General features: G+C 46.7%; 2 protein-coding genes across 2 annotated transcripts in view; both read right to left on the minus strand.

The window, feature by feature from the left end:
• Positions 1 to 20,305, minus strand: part of LOC141148558 (uncharacterized) — a gene marked incomplete in the record, with an annotated part of 670,733 nt that overhangs the window by 283,682 nt on the left and 366,746 nt on the right.
• The window catches only part of LOC141148559 (uncharacterized), a 243,929-nt gene that overhangs the window by 17,066 nt on the left and 206,558 nt on the right, over positions 1 to 20,305 (minus strand). Inside the window, exon 13 of the mRNA XM_073636113.1 lies at positions 13,448 to 13,795. Coding sequence (XP_073492214.1) covers positions 13,448 to 13,795 — 348 coding nt within the window. The remainder of the gene's footprint in view (positions 1 to 13,447; positions 13,796 to 20,305) is intronic.

Below are 20,305 nucleotides of genomic sequence, written 5' to 3' on the forward strand. Positions count from 1 at the left end.
CGCGATTGAGGACAGGCCAGCCCCGCCCGCCGCACGTGACCCCTTTCGCCCAATCACAGGGCACCAGTGGCCAGCCTGAGGCTGAACATGGCTGCCGGAGCGCTGGGTCACAGAAAATGAAAATTAGGAGGATGGAGACAAGGGTGACACACACTGGCATGGGATTTCGCCCTCCCAAATGTTGCGCCTGGGGCCACGGCCCCCCTCGCACCCCCCACTGCCTGCTCCCACTTCCAGGTAAGATCGCCGCAATGGTTGTGCAGCGATCTATGCAATTTTCAGCCCCTCCTCTTTCAGCCCCTGCGCCTTCACAGGCTTTTTTCTACTGTGCATGCGCAAGTCGCGCTGCGCTTTCTGAATGGTCTCGCTGTCTTCTGAGAGACACACATGTGAGACACACACATTCATTGCGACTTGCGCATGCGCAGTAGAAAACAGCCTGTGAAGGCGCAAAGGCTTTGCACCCCGTTTTCCTTAGTGAGGATGCCGGCGCCTGCACCTGGAGCCAATGGACAATTGGCTTGGGGAGCCGACATCGCGGGGTCCCTGAACAGGTAAGTGTCCGTATATTAAAATTCAGCAGCTACAGTATTTGTAGCTGCTGACTTTTTTTTTTTTTTATCAGGCTGGAACTTCTCTTTAACTACCTGTTTTCATTACTCCTTGGCCACCCATGTGAAAGAGGCCTTATATTGCCAATTGTCTCCCCGCTGCTTTGCTACAGTCCTGTGATAGACTTGAATTTCTAGGTAAAGCGTACGCAGAGTCCTCTCGCAATGCAGTACTTGGGACACTGTCACCTACTGTCAGTACTTGGTCATCACTTTGTCATTACATGGTACATGGTCACCTATTGCCAGTACTTGCCACATTGTCACTTATTACCAGGATGGTCACCTACTGGCAGTACTTTGTATGTGGTCACCTATTACCAGTACTTGGTATGTGGTCACCTATTGCCAGTAATTAGTCCATTGTCACCTATTGCCCGTACTTGGTATGTGGTGTCACCTATTACCAGTACTTGGTATGTGGTCACTAGGGATGAGCCGAACTCCCCCCGGTTTGGTTCGTACCAGAACCTGCAAACGGACCGAAAATTCATGAGAACTTTAGAACCCCATTGAAGTCTATGGGACTCGAACATTCAAAATCAAAAGTGCTAATTTTAAAGGCTTATTTGCATGGTATTGTCCTAAACAAGGGTTTGGGGACCCGGTCCTGCCCCAGGGGACATGTATGAATGCAAAAAAAAGTTTTAAAAACGGACGTTTTTTCGGGAGCAGTGATTTTAATGATGCTTAAAGTGAAAAAAAAAGTGTGAAATGTTCCTTTAAATATCGTACCTGGGGGGGTGTCTATGGTATGCCTGTAAAGTGGTGTGTGTTTCCCGTGCTTAGAACAGTCCCTGCACAAAATCACATTTTTAAAGGAATAAAATTGCTTGGTGCTTTAATGTAATGTCGGGTCCCGGCAATATGGATGAAAATCAGTAAGACAAACGGCATGGGTACCCCCCACCCCCCAGTCCATTACCAGGCCCTTTGGGTCTTGTATGGATATTAAGGGGAACCCCGCACCCGAATTAAAAAAAGGAAAGGCATGTATACAGGCGGTGCAAACAAGACAGGGACTGTAGGTTTGATGTTAAGTAGAATCTGTTTGTAATTTTGAACTGGTACAGTTTTAAAGTGTAGCTCCAGCCAAAAAATCTATTTTAAGCTTTTTGGAAAACATAGGGAAGGGTTATCACCCCTGTGACATTTGTTTTGCTGTCTGTACACCTCTTCAGAAGATTTCACCTCACTTGGTGATAAAGCATCAGTGGAGAGGAGACACGTTTTTCCCATATTAACTCTTACAGGAGAGAATTTCCCTTCCTAGGGGTAGATTTCATCTCACTTCCTGTCTCCTTCCGTTTGCAAGTAGGAGTCGTTTGTAAGTTGGATGTTTGAAAGTAGGGGCCTGCCCTATATACTCTGCAGAAATTGGGGCCTTAGGTGTTGATGTTGCCACAACACTGTAAGCCCTCACAGTTACTCTTGGTGAGCGCAGGAACGGGCCCTGCTGTGAAATATGAGATCAAGAATTGTAATTACATGCCCCTGTTCAACAGGGTCAGAAAAATTGGGCCTTTGGTGGTAGTGGTGCTGGTGCCACAACACTTTAAGTCCTCACAGTTACTCTTGGGCGCAGAAACGGGTACCTGCTGTGAAATATTAGATCAAGAATTGTAATTACACGCCCCTGTTAAACAGGGGCTGAAAAATTGGGCCTTAGGCACTGGTGCTGGTGCCACAACACTGCAACCCCTCACAGATACTCTAGTTGGAGCGCAGGAACAAGCCCTGCTGCAAAGTATTGCATCAAAAATTGTAAATACACGCCCCTGTTAAACAGGGGCTGAAAAATTGGGCCTTAGGCACTGGTGCTGGTGCCACAACACCTCAACCCCTCACAAATACTCTAGTTGAGCACAGCAACGAACCATCCTTGCAAAATATTGCATCAAAAATTGTAATTACACGCCCCTGTTAAACAGGGACTGAAAAATTGGGCCTTAGCCACTGGTGGCGGCACCCAGAACCAAAAATATTCTTACAAGCTATCAGCATGATCATTGAGGAGGAAGAGGATAGTCACTCAGCATCAGCATAGGGAGTCTTGAAGGGATCTGACATTTCAAAAAAAAATATTCGGTTACATCAGCATCATGTGCTTGGTATCTGGTGGTGATCCAAGACTGATTCATTTTTATGAAAGTCAGTCGATCGACTGAGTCGGTGGACAGGCGCACCCTGTGAACGGTTACAAAGCCTCCAGCAGCACCGAATGTGCGTTCTGAAAGAACGCTGGATGCAGGACAGGCAGTAGCTCAATTGCATACTGCGCAAGCTCTGGCCAGTGATCCATCCTCAAGTCTCAGTAACCCAGAGGATTTTCGGTGGGAAAGGTGTCCAAGTCAGATCTTGCCCCTAGGTATTCCTGCACCATGTAAAACAGACAGATAGTTACTGGAACCAATCATACCTTGGGGCTGCGGACTAAAAAATTGTCTGAACGCATCGGTCAGACGGCCACCTTCCCCACCGCTCCTTCTTTGACTGACCTAAGCCTCGGCAACACGTTGTCCAGGAACAGGAGTTTGTAACCTCCCAGTCTCTGGGAACACCTTGCACAGACCTTTCTGCAAGGCCTCCCGAAGAGGTTTCATCCTCTGCTCCCTCTGCGACAGTAAGATAAGGTCCGCAACCTTACCCTTGTATCGTGGATTAAGGAGGGTTGTCAGCCAGTATTGTTCCCTCTCCTTGATACCACGAATATGAGGATCCTTCCGCAGGCTTTGCAGGATCAGGGAGGCCATGCAGCGTAGGTTTGCTGAGGCATTCGGTCCGGAGTCCTCTGGGTCACTAAGGATGACATGATCCGCAGCCACCTCCTCCCAGCCACGTACAAGTCCATGGGTTTCTTGGGACTGTAAATGATCCTTTAAAGACTGCTGCTGATGCTGAGTGCCAGGCTCCATCTCCATGCTGACACAATCCTCCTCCTCCTCGTCCTCTTCCTGTGTGATCGGCGGGCATGCTGTCTGGATAAAGGGGGCACTGTCTGGATAAAGGGGGGCCTTGAGAGCTTAGGAAGTCCTCCTCTTCCTGCCTCTGTTCTGCCTCAAGTGCCCTGCCCATTATTCCACACAGCGTGTGCTCCAACAGGTGGACAAGGGGGACAGTGTCACTGATGCATGCACTGTCATTGCTCACCATACTCGTGGCCTCCTCAAATGGTGACAGAACAGTGCATGCATCCCTGATCATGGCCCACTGGCATGGGGAAAAAAAAACAAGCTCCCCTGACCCTGTCCTCGTGCCATAGTCACACAGGTACTCATTGATCGCACTCTGCTGCATGTGCAGCCGCTGCAGCATGGCCAACGTTAGGTTCCACCTGGTGGGCATGCCACAGATTAGGCGCTTCTTGGGCAGGTTAAATTCCTTTTGGAGGTCAGCCAGCCGAGCACTGGCATTATATGACCGGTGGAAATGCACACAGACTTTCCTGGCCTGCCTCAGGACACCCTGTAAACCGTGTACCTGCCCAAGAACCGCTGCACCAACAAGTTAAGGATGTGAGCCAAACAGGGCACATGGGTCAGTTGTCCCTGTCAGAGGGCGGAGAGTAGGTTGGTGCCATTGTTGCAAACCACCATTCCTGCCTTAAGCTGGCGTGGTGTCAACCACTTCTGAGCCTGCCCCTGCAGAGCTGACAGAATCTCTGCCCCAGTGTGGCTCCTGTCCCCCAAGCACACCAGCTCAAGCACCGCATGGCATCTTTTAGCCTGCATACTTGTGTAGCCCCTTGAACGCCTACGGAGCACTGCTGGTTTCCGAGGACAAAGCATAGGAGGAGGCCATGGAGGAAGAAGAGGAGGGGGTGGAGGAGAGAGGTGTGTCAGAATCAGCAGTAGTAGCATTTTGGAGGCGTGGTGGCAGAACAACCTCCAATACTACTGCACCTTGTCCTGCATCCTTCCCAGCTGCCAGAAGAGTCACCCAATGCACCATGAAATATAGGTAACATCCCTGTCCATGCCTGCTGGACCATGAGTCAGCGGTAATATGCACCTGACCGCCCTATCCAGCGAGGCCAAGACATTGCCTTCCACATGCCGGTAGAGAGCCGGATTTGCCTTCCGTGAGAAAAAGTGGCGTTTGGGAACCTGCCACTGAGGAACTGCACATTCCACAAACTCACGGAAGGGGGTAGAGTCTACCAACTGAAAAGGCAGCAGTTGAAGTGCTAGCAATTTAGCCAAGCTAGCATTCAACCGCTGGGCATGTGGATGCCTGGGAGCGAACTGCTTTCAGCGGTGCAGCAGCTGGGGCAGTGAAAATTTGCCTGGTACAATCTGACGTCGGTGTACCGATAGCAGATTGCCCGCAAGTACTTGGCTGTGACACACCTAATTCTACACCTTCATTCCTCTCAGTGCAGGTCTCAGAGAGGACTGAAGGTATAGTGGGGTTGGAGATCCCAGCTGATGAGGAGCAAGGAGAGGTCCTCTTTGTTCTTTGGTGTGGGTCTATTAGGTATGCTTGCCAACGAACTGCATGGCAGGTCAACATATGTCTGGTCAAGCATGTGGTGCCCAAGTGGGTGATGTTTTGGGCACGCGAGATACGCTTGAGAAATATGTTGCAAATAGCAGCGGTGGGATCTGATGCACTCGTCTCAAAAAGGCCCACACCAAAGAACTTTTGGAATAATGTGCAGAGACAGCAGGGCACATGAGGAGCTCTGCGGTGTGATGCAGTCGGTGTGCTGCCCTTAAGCTGGCCCCAGGAGGGCATCCTACCTCATTGGTGATTTGCCTCCTCCTCCTCTCATCAGGCACCCACGTGGAGTCAGTGACCTCATCATCCCCTCCCTCCTCATCACTGGAGCAAACCTGGCAGTATGCTGCAGCTGGGGGAACATGACTGCCAGATTGCTGTCCTTCTAAGGCACCCTGTCTGTCTGGGCTCATGTTACTGTCTTCCTCTAGCTGAGTACCATCATCGGAGCCTTAAAAATGCTGGGCATCCTCCTGGAGCATGTACCCAACACTGTGGTCAAACAGTTCGGGGGACTCCTCGGGAGGACATGGTGGGGCTAGGGAAGGAGTGACTGATGCCATTGAGCCGAGGGAAGAGGCCGCGTTGGCAGCTGCTTTGCCAGACAAAGTACCCTGAGCCTGGGTGAGAGAGGATGAGGAGGATGTGGACAGCTTGGTCATCCACTCTACCAAGTCTTCCGCATGTTGCGGCTCAACACGGCCAGCTGCCGGAAAAAAGCAAAGCTTGTCCCACGGCCACGCGCTGATGGGGATGCACCGTGTCCATGAACAGCACTGTTGCCTCTAGACACAGAGCCTGCTTACCCTCTTTTATTGGCTTGTGACTGTCTGCCTCTTCTTGTTGGCCTTCCAGACATACTAATGGCCTGCAGTGAGATGTAGCTGCACAAAACTGGGATTTTTATATATACTGATTATATTGCAGCTAGCAGATTGGCTGCCTGTGGTATTAATAGGAATTAATCAGAAGAAGCACCCCAGCACTGGTCTTCAGGTAGCTATAGGTGCACACTGTGCAGGGTACACAGTACACTAACTGTAAATACTTCAAGCTGCCTGCCTGTGGTATTAATAGGATCAGAAGAACAACAGCACTTGTCTTCAGGTAGCTATAGGTGCACACTGTGCAGGGTACACAGTACACTAACTGTAAATACTTCAAGCTGCCTGCCTGTGGTATTAATAGGATCAGAAGAAGAACAACAGCACTTGTCTTCAGGTACACAGTACACTAAATGTAAATACACCTGCCTGCCTGTCAGTATATTAGAAAGAAAATAACAGGAACGGCTCTGAATACAGTGTGTGTGTGTGTGTGTGTGTGTATGTGTGTATATATGTATATGTGTGTATATGTGTGTATGTATGTATGTGTGTGTGTGTCTGTGTGTGTGTGTGTGTGTGTGTGTGTATATATATATATATATATATATATATATATATATATATATATATATATATATATATATATATATATATATATATATATATATATATATATATATATATATATATATATATATATATATATATATATATACACATACACAACACCTGGGACGCATATATATTGTTAGAAGATTTTAAGTTCATTATTATTTTAAGTGATAAAAGTTTCTGAAAAAATATATGAAACACATAAATGTTATACGTAATTAGTGATGGTTTCCGAAGGTTAACAGGATGGAGGATAGAGGACAGAGGAGTGGTTTAGCTGGGTAGATATTTCTATTTTGAGTTGCTATGTCAGGACAATGGGTGGAGTAATGTTGCTTATCTTTAGACTATAGCCATTTAAAGTATATATGCAAATATGGGTGTTACTAGGATATGCTGACATAACATTTTGAAACAGTATAAGAATGGATGAGATTTATGGTAGAATAGGAATGGAGTAGGATTGAAGAGAGAGAAGTAACCCAACACTTTGGAGAATGTAACATCAAGATGTCTCCTCCTCCTCCTCCTTCTGAGACCATCACCATGTCAAATGTTACCAGAAGCCAGTCTTGTCTTTGCTTATCTTTCTGAACAAATAAACAACCTTTCTGGAAGCATCGTATGAACGAAGGATTCTTCAATTACTACTAAGAAACTAATTCCTAAAAGTAAGTAGGAAATGCGGCCTTGGATAAAGTACAGAAACATATCTCCTATACACTCTACCCTCTAGGAGAGAGGTTACTGATATATATAACATATAACACAAAGACATTGCTATACATCCAGAAACGCCCCTGAGAATGAGAATAAGAATATCTATAGTATTAGATGATATACTTTTCTTCATATATATACACAATACACTGTAAGTGCAGCTAACTGACTTGCCTGCCTACTCTAACTTAAATCAAATGACACTGTCTCTCTCTGTCTAATTCTCTCCGCCGCCGCAACACACTACACAAGGCCGCCACGCAGGCGGCCTTATATAGTGTGGGGCATGTACTAAACCCCCTGAGCCATAATTGGCCAAAGCCACCCTGGCTTTGGCCAATTACAGCTCTCTGTGCAGACGGCGCTGTGATTGGCCAAGCATTCGGGTCATAGTGGTATTCACTCGGTGACCCCGCCCCCCTCTGACGCACGGCGACTTGACGGGACTTCCCTGTGGCGTCACGGGGAATGCCACAGGGAAGTCCCGTCAAGTCGCCGTGTGTCAGAGGGGGGCGGGGTCACCGGTTGTCCCCGCCCCCATTATTTAAGAACCGTCAGAAGAGAAGCGTCACACAGCAGGAGGCTCCCTCCATGCATGGATGTGGAGCGGCCCAAAAAGAAGATGAAGACAAGAAGATGAAGAGAAGAAGATGAAGAGAGAAGCGTCACACAGCGGGAGCCTCCCACCATGCCATCATGGATGCAGAGCGGCCCGAGGAGAAGGGAAGGAGACGCAGCGGAGGAGATGCCGGACAAGAACACCGGAGGAAGAACCAGAAGAGCCATAAGAACCCTTACCATTTCACACAGGGGGGAGGGCCGGGATCTGGGGGTTCCCTTGTTAAAGGGGGCTTCCAGATTCTGATAAGCCCCCCGCCCACAGACCCCCACAACCACCGGCCAGGGTTGTGGGGATGAGGCCCTTGTCCTCATCAACATGGGAACAAGGTGTTTTGGGGGGCTACCCCAAAGCACCCTCCCAATGTTGAGGGCATGTGGCCTGGTACGGTTCAGGAGGGGGGGCGCTCTCTCGTCCCTCCTGTTTTCCTGCGGCCTGCCAGGTTGCATGCTCGGATAAGGGTCTGGTATGGATTTTTAGGGGGACCCCACTCCATTTTTGTTTAAATTTTGGCCGGGGTTCCCCTTAATATCCATACCAAACCTGAAGAGCCTGATATGGAATTTAGGGGGACCCCCCACGTCTTTTTTTTTTTTTTAAATTTTGGTTCGGGGTTCCCCTGTGGGGAATTCCCATGCCGTTTTTATCAATGAACTTCTATGTGTATTGTCGGACCGGCAATGCATTAATAGCCGCAAGTAGTTTTAAATGACTTTTTTTCTTTGAAATGTCATTTTGCTGTCAGACTGTTCTAAACATGGGAAACATGCGCCCCTTTACAGGCATACTATAGACACCCCCCAGGTACGAAATTTAAAGGGATATTACACTTTTATTGTTTAACTTTAAGCATTATTAAAATCACTGCTCCCGAAAAAACGGCCGTTTTTAAAACTTTTTTTTGCATTGATCCATGTCCCCTGGGGCAGGACCCAGGTCCCCAAACACTTTTTATGACAATACCATGAATATAAGCCTTTAAAATTAGCACTTTTGATTTCTCCCATAGACTTTTTTAAAGGGTGTTCCTCAGCAATTTTGGCAATACCCCAAATTGTTCGCTGTTCGGCGAACTTGCGAACAGCCGATGTTCGAGTCGAACATGAGTTTGACTCGAACTCGAAGATCATCCCTAATCAACATGTACAAATATAGTGAACTTGGTGTAGAGTTATTCACTTTAGGTCATCACAGAGGACAGGGGGGCACTCTTTACGTCTGGAGGAAAAGAGATTTCATCTCCAAATCTCCAAATACAGAAAGGCTTTTTCAGAGTAAGAGCTGTGATAATGTGGAATAGACTCCCTCCAGAGCTGGTTTTGGCCAGCTCAGTAGATTGTTTTAAGAAAGGCATGAATTCTTTCCTATACACATAATATAACTGGATACTAATAATTATAGGTAAAGTTACATAGTCAGGTTGAAAAAAGACAAAAGTCCATCCAGTTCAACCAAAAAATAAAAATACAATCCCATATACACAATCATATACCCACAGTTGATCCAGAGGAAGGAAAAAAAACCCCAGCAAAGCATGATCCAGTTTGCTACAGCAAGGTAAAATTCCTTCTTGATCCCCCGAAAGGCAAATCGGATATTCCCTGGATCAACTTTACCTATACATGTTAGTATCCAGTTATATTATGCACATTTAAGAAATAATTCAGGCCTTTTTTAAAGCAATCTACTGAGATGGCTAGAACCACCCCTGGAGGGAATCAATTCCACATTTTCACAGCTCTTACTGTGAAGAAACCTTTCCATATTTGGAGATGAAATCTATGTTCCTCTAGACGTAGAGTGCCCCCTTGTCCTCTGTGATGACCTTCAAGTGTATAACTCAACACCAAGTTCACTATATGGACCTTTAATGCATTTGTACATGTTGATCATACCCCCCTTAATCTCCTCTGCTCAAATTCAGTTCCTCTAATCTTTCCTCATAGCTGAGCTCCTCCATGCCTCTTATCAGTTTGGTTGCCCTTCTCTGCAGTTTCTCCAGTTTCCTGAAATCCTTTTTTGAGAACCGGTGCCCAAAACTGAACTGCATATTCCAGATAAGGTCTCACTAATGATTTGTACAGGGGCAAAATGATCTCTATCTCTGGAGTCCATACCTCTCTTAATACAAGAAAGGATTTTGCTCGATTTGGAAACCACAGCTTGGTTGGTGCATGCTATTATTGAGCTTATGATCTACCAAAACCCCCAGATCCTTCTCCACCATTGATTCCCCCAGTTGTACTCCCCCTAGTATGTATGATGCATGCATATTCTTAGCCCCCCAAATGCATAACTTTACATTTATCAACATTAAGCCTAGGTTTACACTGACAACGGGAATGAAAACGTGCGAGTTCAGCTGAAGACCCAACTTCGGGGGCAATTTCAGAGACATCTGTGCGGGTTTCTGCACAGATATCTATTGAAATCGCACCCCGAGGTCGCCAAAAGTAGTACAGAAACTACTTTTGGGATCAGTGCAGCGCCGCAAATGCGGCATCCCACCAATTCGGACGGTGCCATTGCCGGCAAGGCTGCCGATTTGGCATGTAATTTGACATGTCAAATCGCATTGCCAAATCACTGCAATGTGGACTGGAGCTAAACCTCATTTGTGACACAGTTGCCCAATTAGACAGTGCATTGAGGTTGGCTTGTAAATTGGAGACATCCTGTAAGGACGTTATTCCACTGCATAACTTGATGTCATCTGCAAACACTGAAATGGTACTTGTAATCCCAGACCCTATATCATTTATAAAGATATTAAAAAGTAAGGGTCCCAGCACTGAACCTTGGGGTACACCACTGATAACCCTAGACCATTCAGAGTAAGAGTCATTAACCACTGCTCTCTGAATTCTGTCTTTTAGCCATTTTTCTATCCATTTACAAATTGATATTTCCAAGCCGTTAGACTTTACCTTATACATGAGCCGTGTGTGGGGAACTGTGTCAAACGCTTTTGCAAAATCCAAGTATGCCACGTCCACAGCCACCCCGTCCAAGGTTTTACTTACCTCTTCATAAAAAGAAATCAGGTTTGTTTGACAACTTCTGTCTTTCATGAATCCATGCTGTGTTTCTTAAAAAAAAAATTTCCAACAAGAACTCGTCTATGTGGTCTTTTATTAAACTCTCCAGTATCTTCCCGACTATAGAAGATAAACTAACAGGTCTATAGTTACTTGGTAAAGATCCCTTTTTAAATATACAATAGGCACCACATTGGCCCCACGCCAGTCCAGTGGTACTATTCCCCTCATTAATGAGTCTCTAAATATTAGAAACAATGGCTTTGAGCTCAATTCTTTTAGGATCCATGGGTGGATGCCATCTGGTCCAGGTACTTTATCCACCTTTATTCTGTCTAAATATTTCTGGACCATCTCACTTTTGAGCCATTGTAGATCATTTGGGGCTGTGTCACTACCACCCCCATTATGAACATGACCTCCCCCATGCTTCTTTGCATACACAGAGCTGAAGAAAATATTTATTAAACCAGCCTTCTCTTTGTCCCCAGTCATCCACTCTAGATTATTTTGTAAAGGGCTTACATGCTCAGACCTGACCTTTTTTCTATTAATATATTTAAATAATTTTTTGTCGTTCGTTTAGAATTTTTGCGTCCTTGATTTCCTTTACATATTCTGGTATAATTCTTCGTTGCATTTAAACGATAATAGTGTTCCTTCATTTGTATATTTTTAAAAGCTCTTTTCTTATTATTTATAGCTTTTTAAACTTTGGACCGTGAGCCACATAGGTTTTATTTTTAGCTTTTTAAACATATTACCCATGGGAATATACTTTGCAGTGAGTTCGCATACAGTCTTTTTGAAGAATTCCCATTTCTGCTCTGTGTTCATCAATGCCAAAATTGATTATAATCTATTCTTTTCTATTCTATTCAAATTCAAATTGATTCTGTTTGGGTTTTGGCAAATGGTTATATTCTTTCTATTCTATTTTTTTTAATTCGTTTCTATTCTATTATAGTCTATTCTTTTTTTTTATTCTATTCTTTTCTTAGGTATTCAAATGTATTCTATTTGAAATTCGAATTTCAGAAGATGGTTATATTCTATGTTATTCTATTCTATTTGTTTCTATTCTAGTCTAAGCTGTTCTTTTATTTTCTATTCTACTTTGTTCTGTTTTACTCTATTATAGTCTATTCTTTTATTTTCTGTTATATTCTTTTCTATTCTATTATATTCCTTTATTTTCTATTCTATTTTATTCTCTTTGGAAATTCGAAATCTATTTGAATTTTAAAACTATTCAAATTTGAAAATTATTCAAAAATAATTCGAAAACAATTCAAATTTGAATTTCGTTCAAATTTTTTTTTCGTTACTTTGGATTCATTTAACCACTTCAATACCAGGCACTTATAAACCTTCCTGCCCAAGCCAATTTTCAGCTTTCAGCACTGTCGCAATTTGAATGACAATTGCACGATCATGCTACACTGTACACAAACATTTTTTTTATCATTTTGTTCCCACAAATAGAGCTTTCTTTTGGTGGTATTTGATCACCTCTGCGGTTTTTATTTTTTGTGCAACAAATAAAAAAAAGACCGTAAATTTTGAAAAAAAATGGTTTTCTTTGTTTCTGTTAAATTTTTTTGTAAATAAGTACGTTTTCTTCTTCAATGACGGGCACTGATATGGCTGCACTGATAAGGCGGCACTAATGGGCACTGATGAGGTGGCACCAATGAGGTGGCACTGATGATGGGCACTGATAGGCAGCACTGGTATGCAGCACTGATGGGCACTCATGGGTGGCACTGATAGGTGGCACGGATGGGCACTGATGGGCACTGATAGGTGGCACTGATGACACAGATGGGTGGCACTGATGACACTGATGGGTGGCATTGCTGGGCATCACTGAATTTTGTTTTCACAATGGTGCCAGTCAGTGCCCATTTGTGGGCACTGATTGGCATAGATTAGGTATATGTTGGCACATGTGGATGGCCATGGGGGATGTACCTGGCCATCCACATGTTATGTGCTTCCCTGATGGTCCTGGTGGTCTGAAGTGGGCATCCGGGGGGGTGTGAAGGAATTCATTTCCATAACAGGGGGCTGTGCTGATAACCAATCAGCACAGACCCCCCCTGTCAGGAGAGACGCTGATCGGCTCTCCTCTACTCACGTCTGTCAGACGCGAGTGAGGAAAAGCCGATCAACGGCTCTTCCCGTTCACATCGTGATCAGCCGTGATCGGACACGGCTGATCACGTAGTAAAGAGCCTCCGCCGGAGGCTCTTTACCGAGATCGTTGTAGCGGTGTGTCACACTGTGACAGCGGCTGTTCTCCTGCAGGACGTCATATGACGCCCAGTCAGGATAACTGAACCACCGCCCGGCCGTCATTCTGCTATAGGCTGGGCGGGAAGTGGTTAAATTCGGTACTATTGGAATTCGGAAATTCGCATAATTTCAAACTTCTGAAAAACAAAAAATGTGTCTGAATTTCAATTCGAAACGAAACGAACCACACATGTCTAATATTGTGGTGTATGTGGTACTCACCGGTGACTTGCAGAGCTCCTGTACTCGTCTCTATTGGTTTTTCCAGGCTGGGATGTTCCACCCTGCAGATATATTCCACACCGTGATCTCTCTCCAGAGAGGGGGAGAAGGTCACACATGATCTACATCCATAGGACTGATCATTCTGTCTCCCTAGTAACGTATTAGTAATTCTGTACATCCCATCTGAAGACACAGGATACATTTCTCCGGATTGCTTGTCCTTTCTGAACCACAAAACATTTGCAACATCTGGGAAGTATTTTGTTACTGTGCACTGTATGATGGCCTCTTCACTACTCCTCAGGGGCGGGACTGATATCTCCAACCGTGGCCTCCAGGGAAAGTCTACACAAATCAAAAAGTAAAATCAGTTATACCCCGTGTTATGCACTCACTGGATTAACATAAATAACGTACAGTTGAGGTTTGAAGTACAAGTCTGATTCAGAATCCCCATTTAGATGTAAATTGAACCTTCACTTAAAAATAAAAAAAGAACCACTAATCCTTTCCCCTTTGCCCACTTCTACAATTCTCACCTGGGTGAGAATTACGTCAGCTTGCTTCCTTCCACCTCACCCACAACATACTGGGGCATGTCACATGTCCAAGGATTCTGCAGAACCACTGCCACGATACTGCCATGCCTCACGCATATGGGAGCCAGCCGTGAGACTTCAGGAAGTCAATGCTGGCTCCCATATCTAAGATGGTGGCACCAGAGAACCAAAGCCTGGTGAGGACTTGGCTCCAGAGGAAGACAGCACTGGACTTCACAGACTAGTAAGTGTCTTTTTCTTAAAAGTCAGCAGCTAGAGTATTTAAAAACTAAGTAAAGTTCCTCTTTAAGTACCCATATACAGCTCTTAGATTCCTATTGTCAGGATGCCCAATGGCAAACACAATAGATTAAACCGTGCCCACATTCCAGTCTGTAAAATATTCATAATGGCAGATGTCCAAGTGTTTACACTCAGATATACATTATCTCACGAAAGTGAGTACACCCCTCACATCTTTGTAAATATTTTATTATATCTTTTCATGTGACGACACTAAAGAAATTACACTTTGCTACAATGTAAAGTAGTGAGTGTACAGCTTGTATAACAGTGTAAATTTGCTGTCCCCTCAAAATAACTCCACACACAGCCATTAATGTCTAACAACTGGAAACAAAACTGAGTACACCCCTAAGTGAAAATGTCCAAATTGGGCCCAAAGTGTCAATATTTTGTGTGGCCACCATTATTTCCCAGCACTGTCTTTACCCACTTGGGCATGGAGTTCACTAGAGCTTCACAAGTTGCCACTGGAGTCCTCTTCCACTCCTCCATGACGACATCGCGGAGCTGGTGGATGTTAGAGACCTTGCGCTCCTCCACCTTCCTTTTGAGGATGCCCCACAGATGCTCAATAGGGTTTAGGTCTGGAGACATGCTTGGCCAGTCCATCACCTTTACCCTCAGCTTCTTTAGCAAGGCAGTCACCTTAAAGATGTGTTTGGGGTCATCATCATGTTGGAATACTGCCCTGCGGCCCAGTCTCCAAAGAGAGGGGATCATGCTCTGCTTCAGTATGTCACCGTACATGTTGGCATTCATGGTTCCCTCAATGAACTGTAGCTCCCCAGTACCGGCAGCACTCATGCAGCCCCAGACCATGACACTCCCACCACCATGCATGACTGTAGGCAAGACACACTTGTCTTTGTACTCCTCATCTGGTTGCCACCAAGTTTATTTTGGTCTCATCAGACCACAGGACATGGTTCCATGTAATCCATGTCCTTAGTCTGCTTTTCTTCAGCAAACTGTTTGTGGGCTTTCTTGTGCATCATCTTTAGAAGAGTCTTCATTCTGGGATGACAGCCATGCAGACCAATTTGATGCAGTGTGCGGTGTATGGTCTGAGCACTGACAGGCTGACCCCCAACCCCTTCAACCTCTGTAGCAATGCTGGCAGCACTCATACGTCTATTGCCCAAAGACAACCTGACACGTACCTCGTATGTGAGATCACTGGAGTTGAGGACAGTGACCGTAGGAGCACAGTGGGGTATGAGTGCCTGGTGGATTCTCTGGAACTGGAGATGATGTCCACTGGGAGACACTGGAACTGACTGGAGTGCCGGGTGCAGGTAAGCTGGATACAAGTCAGCAGGTAAGCCGGATGCAGGTAAGCCGGATGCAGGTCAGCAGGCTGCAGGTGAGCTGGCTGCAGGTGAGCTGGCTGCAGGTGAGCTGGCTGCAGGTGAGCTGGCTGCAGGGGAGCTGGCTGCAGGTCAGCAGGCTGCAGGGGAGCTGGATGCAGGTCAGCAGGCTGCAGGGGAGCTGGATGCAGGTCAGCAGGCTGCAGGGGAGCTGGATGCAGGTCAGCAGGCTGCAGGGGAGCTGGATGCAGGTCAGCAGGATGCAGGGGAGCTGGATGCAGGTCAGCAGGATGCAGGTAAGCTGGATGCAGGTCAGCAGGGTACACACAGCAGGCAGAAGCAAGGTCAGACAAGCCGGGTCATACACAGTGGATCAGTTCAACAGATTCGGCAGGCAAGGAATAGTCAAGTTCAGGCTGGTTTCTGGTAACAGGAGATCAGACAGGCAGGTAAACAGAATCAGAGTCAGGGAGAGCCAAGGTTCAGGATTGGAGACAGCAGCGTGGTCAGAGAGCCAGGTCAGGTGATCGGATGCTGATTACAGGAACAGGTCACAGGTGAAGCTGCAGATCAAACAGCAAGTGCTGAATTGTGGAAGCCCCTCTTAAAGGCCACTGGGCGCCAAAGCCGAATCACTGTGCGTGCGATCTCTGCGATCGGCACATGCGCATTGGCGCACGCCTGTTCGTTACTGGGAACCTGTTGGTGGGGATGCGCCTGAGCCCTGTTGCAGGTCTGGAAGTAGTATGTCCATGACATTGCCCCCCCCTTAAGGGCAACCTCCGGGTGCCCAAAAGAGCTCTTTTCTGAGGATGTCTGTGGAAGAAGGCCTGGATCAGTTCTTGGGCATGCACATTTTGCTTAGGTTCCCATGAGTTCTCCTCTGGTCCATAGCCCTTCCATTTGATTAAAAATTGAAGTTGGTTACCTCTTCTCCTGCAGTCTACGACAGCCTCCACCTCATACTCCTCGTCCTTATTAATAATAACAGGTCCGGGGGGCCCGTTCCTCTGTCCGGGAAAGGGTCGGGTACTGTGGGTTTAAGCAGAGACACGTGAAACACCGGGTGCACTTTGAGCGACTCAGGCAGGGTAAGTTTATAGGAGACCTCATTCAATTTCCTTTTAACTGGGAAAGGGCCAATGAATCTGGGTGCCAGCTTCTTTGAAGGGCAAGCCATCTTGAGGTTGGTGGTAGATAACCACACCTGATCACCTGGTTGGAGACGTAATTCACCTCTTCTCTTCCTGTCATAAAGCCTCTTGTTGGTTGCCTGCGCCTCGGCCATAGCTTCTTGCAACAACTTGTTGTTGCGACCCAGGAACTCGACAGTACTTTGTACTGCTGGAACAGGAGATTCTGGAATAATGTTAGGCAGGAAGACAGGATGGAACCCATAGTTCGCAAAGAACGGTGACTGACCTGTGGCTGAATGGCTGGCATTGTTGAAAGCAAATTCCGCTAAAGGCAACAGTGCTACCCAATCATCTTGGACAAATGAGGTAAAGCAACGGATGTACTGTTCCAGGGTTTGGTTCGTCCTTTCAGTTTGTCCGTTAGTCTGGGGGTGGAAAGCAGATGACATGGAAAGTTAAATTTTCAGAATTTGGCATAGTGACCTCCAGAAGCGGGAGGTGAACTGGACTCCCCTGTCAGATACAATGTTGGTTGGTACCCCGTGCAGCCTTACGATCTCCCTGATGAACACCCGGGCAGTTTCCAAAGCAGACGGCGTACTCTTTAGGGGTATGAAGTGGGCCATCTTAGACAGACGGTCAACCACTACAAAGATAGCTGTATGTCCTTCAGAAGGGGGTAGTTCCACTACAAAGTCCATGGCAATCATGCTCCAGGGTCTGTCGGGAATTGGTAGTGGTCTGAGGAGGCCCCAGGACTTGGTCCTGGCAGATTTGCTTTGGGTACAGATGACACATGACTTAACATAGTCCTTGCAATCTTCCTCAAGCTTCGGCCACCAAAACATGCGCTGGATTAGTTCACGAGTCTTGTGAACCCCAAAATGTCCGGCCAGCGGGTCGTGACACAGACTCAACACTTCTGTCCGGCAACTTTCTGGCACAAAAATTTTGCTGTCCTTCCAAAGCATCCCATCCCTGGGTATCAAGATTGATCCTGGAGGACCGGACACCCCCTCTGAGGCTTGTTTTAGACCGGACAGCAGGTCTGTCTGGAAAAGCAGAAAGTTGCCCTCAGATAAGATGGTGTCCGGAACTGAAGTTTCTTTGGGGTCATCGTACATCCGAGAGAGAGCGTCAGGCTTGATGTTCTTTGATCCTGGCCGGTAGGTGATGTGAAATGAAAATCTGGAAAAGAATAACGCCCATCGTGCCTGACGCGGCTTCAAACGTTTGGCACTTCGTAAATATTCCAGATTTTTATGATCCGTGTAGATAAGTATGGGATGTGCCGCTCCCTCTAGCAGGTATCGCCATTCTTCGAGTGCGGCTTTAATGGCCAAAAGTTCACGGTCCCCCACATCGTAATTCTTCTCTGCAGTCGAAAGCTTCCGAGAGAAGAAAGCTATGGGGTGCATGAGATCCTTGAGTCCTTGGCGCTGAGAAATAACTGCCCCCACAGCTGTTTCTGAGGCATCAACCTCGAGTAGGTAAGGAAGAGAGGGATCCGGATGGCTCAAGATGGGGGCAGAGGTAAAGAGTCCCTTTAGGGTAGAGAAGGCAGCTTGAGCCTGGGGATTCCACTGGAATCGGACGTTTTGTCTTGTTAGCTGGGTGATCAGAGAGATAATTGCAGAAAATCCTTTGATGAACCTTCTGTAAAAATTGGCGAAGCCAACAAAACGTTGTACCCCCTTTTTATCTGAGGGTGCAGGCCAGTCCAGAACAGCTGTGACTTTTTGTGGGTCCATCTTGAACCCTTCTGTGGAAATTACCAGGCCCAGAAATTGGATACTCTGCCGCTCAAATTCGCATTTTTTTGGTTTGGCGTATAAGCCATGCTGACGGAGTCGGCAGAGTACCATCTTGACGTGTTTCCGGTGCTGATCCAAGGATGAGGAAAAGATCAGGATATCGTCTAAGTAGGCTATGACGAAAATGTCCAGATAATCTCTGAAGATATCATTTATCAGGTGCTGGAAGGTAGCAGGGGCATTACACAGGCCGAAGGGCATCACCAAATATTCATAATGTCCAAACCTGGTACGGAAGGCCGTTTTCCACTCGTCCCCTGCACGAATGCGAACCAAATTGTAGGCCCCATGAAGATCGAGTTTGGTGAACACAACAGTAGTTCTTAATCTTTGAAAAGGCTCAGGTACCAGGGGTAAGGGATACCGGTTCTTGACCGTGACCTTGTTCAGCTCCCGGTAGTCCACACAGGGACGCAATGAGTGGTCCTTCTTCTCCACAAAAAAGATCCCTGCCCCAGCTGGAGAGGTGGATGGCCGGATGAACCCCCTCTTAAGGTTTTCGTCAACATATTCCTTTAAAACCTCCAACTCCCGCTCAGACAGAGGGAAAATTCGCCCAAAGGGGATTTCAGCTCCGGGCAGTAGCTCAATCGGGCAATCGTAGGAACGATGAGGAGGAAGTGTCTCTGCCCCTCCTTTACTAAAAACGTCTAAGAACTCGTGATACTGTTCAGGTACTGCTGAGCGTAATTCTGAGTCAGCTTCCAGGCACAGCAAAGGACCAGATATCTTGGAAGGTAAGGGCAGACAATGTTCTTGACAGTAGAGGGACTGAAACCTGATTTCTCCGGAGCCCCAGTCAATTTGCGGGTTGTGGGCCTGAAGCCACGGTAGACCCAAGATGATCGGGAACAGAGGGGAAGCAATAGCATCAAACTTAAGCAGTTCCTTGTGGTTCGAGACAGTAATTACAGGCAGTGGGGGAGTCTCTTGAGTCACCTGGCCAGATTTAATACGGGATCCATCTGCCAAGAAAACAAAGTCCTTGAGCCCTGTGCTGGAGTGGAATGCGTTGTTGGTTGGCAAAGTTCAAATCAATAAAACAACTGCATGCACCAGAGTCTATTATTGCAGTAACAGACACAGTCTTTCCAGAAAACTGAAGGGTGATGGGAATAGCCAGGTGAGTAGAGAGAGCTGGGTGACTGTGTGGTGGGATGGATGAAGATCTACGGTACTTGGCAGGACACGAATGTACATAATGGCCTGGTCCCCCGCAGTACAAGCACAGGTTGAGCTGTTGCCGACGTAGACGTTCCTCGGCAGACAATGCGGGTCTCATTAGTCCGACCTGCCCAAATTTCTGAAAGTCCGGTATTAGTTTGGTTGGTGCAGGATTAACTGGGATCGGTCTAAGGGGAACAGGACGAGAGGTCGTAGGCACTTGGGGTAACATCCAAGTTGGTTGAGTCTGCTGGGTCACCCTCTCCATCCTGCGTTCCCGAAGACTACGGTTTATCTGAATAGTTAGGGTCATCAAGGATTCCAGGGAATTTGGTACACCGACCCGAGCCAGTTCATCCTTTAGTCCTTCTGACAAGCCTAGGCGAAACTGGTGCCGTAAAGCTGCATGGTTCCACTGGGTATCCGCGCTCCAGCGTCTAAAGTCCATTATATAATCTTCGACCACTCTGCGGCCCTGCTGGAGCGTGCTAAGAGCAGCTTCGGCAGAGGAAGTTCGTTGGGGGTCATCATATAAGAGTGACATTGCGTCAAAGAAGGATGACAAAGAGTCCAGAGAAACATGGTGTTC

Source organism: Aquarana catesbeiana, linkage group LG06 (genome assembly GCF_042186555.1).
Source record: "Aquarana catesbeiana isolate 2022-GZ linkage group LG06, ASM4218655v1, whole genome shotgun sequence".
In the NCBI taxonomy this organism is placed as follows: domain Eukaryota; kingdom Metazoa; phylum Chordata; class Amphibia; order Anura; family Ranidae; genus Aquarana; species Aquarana catesbeiana.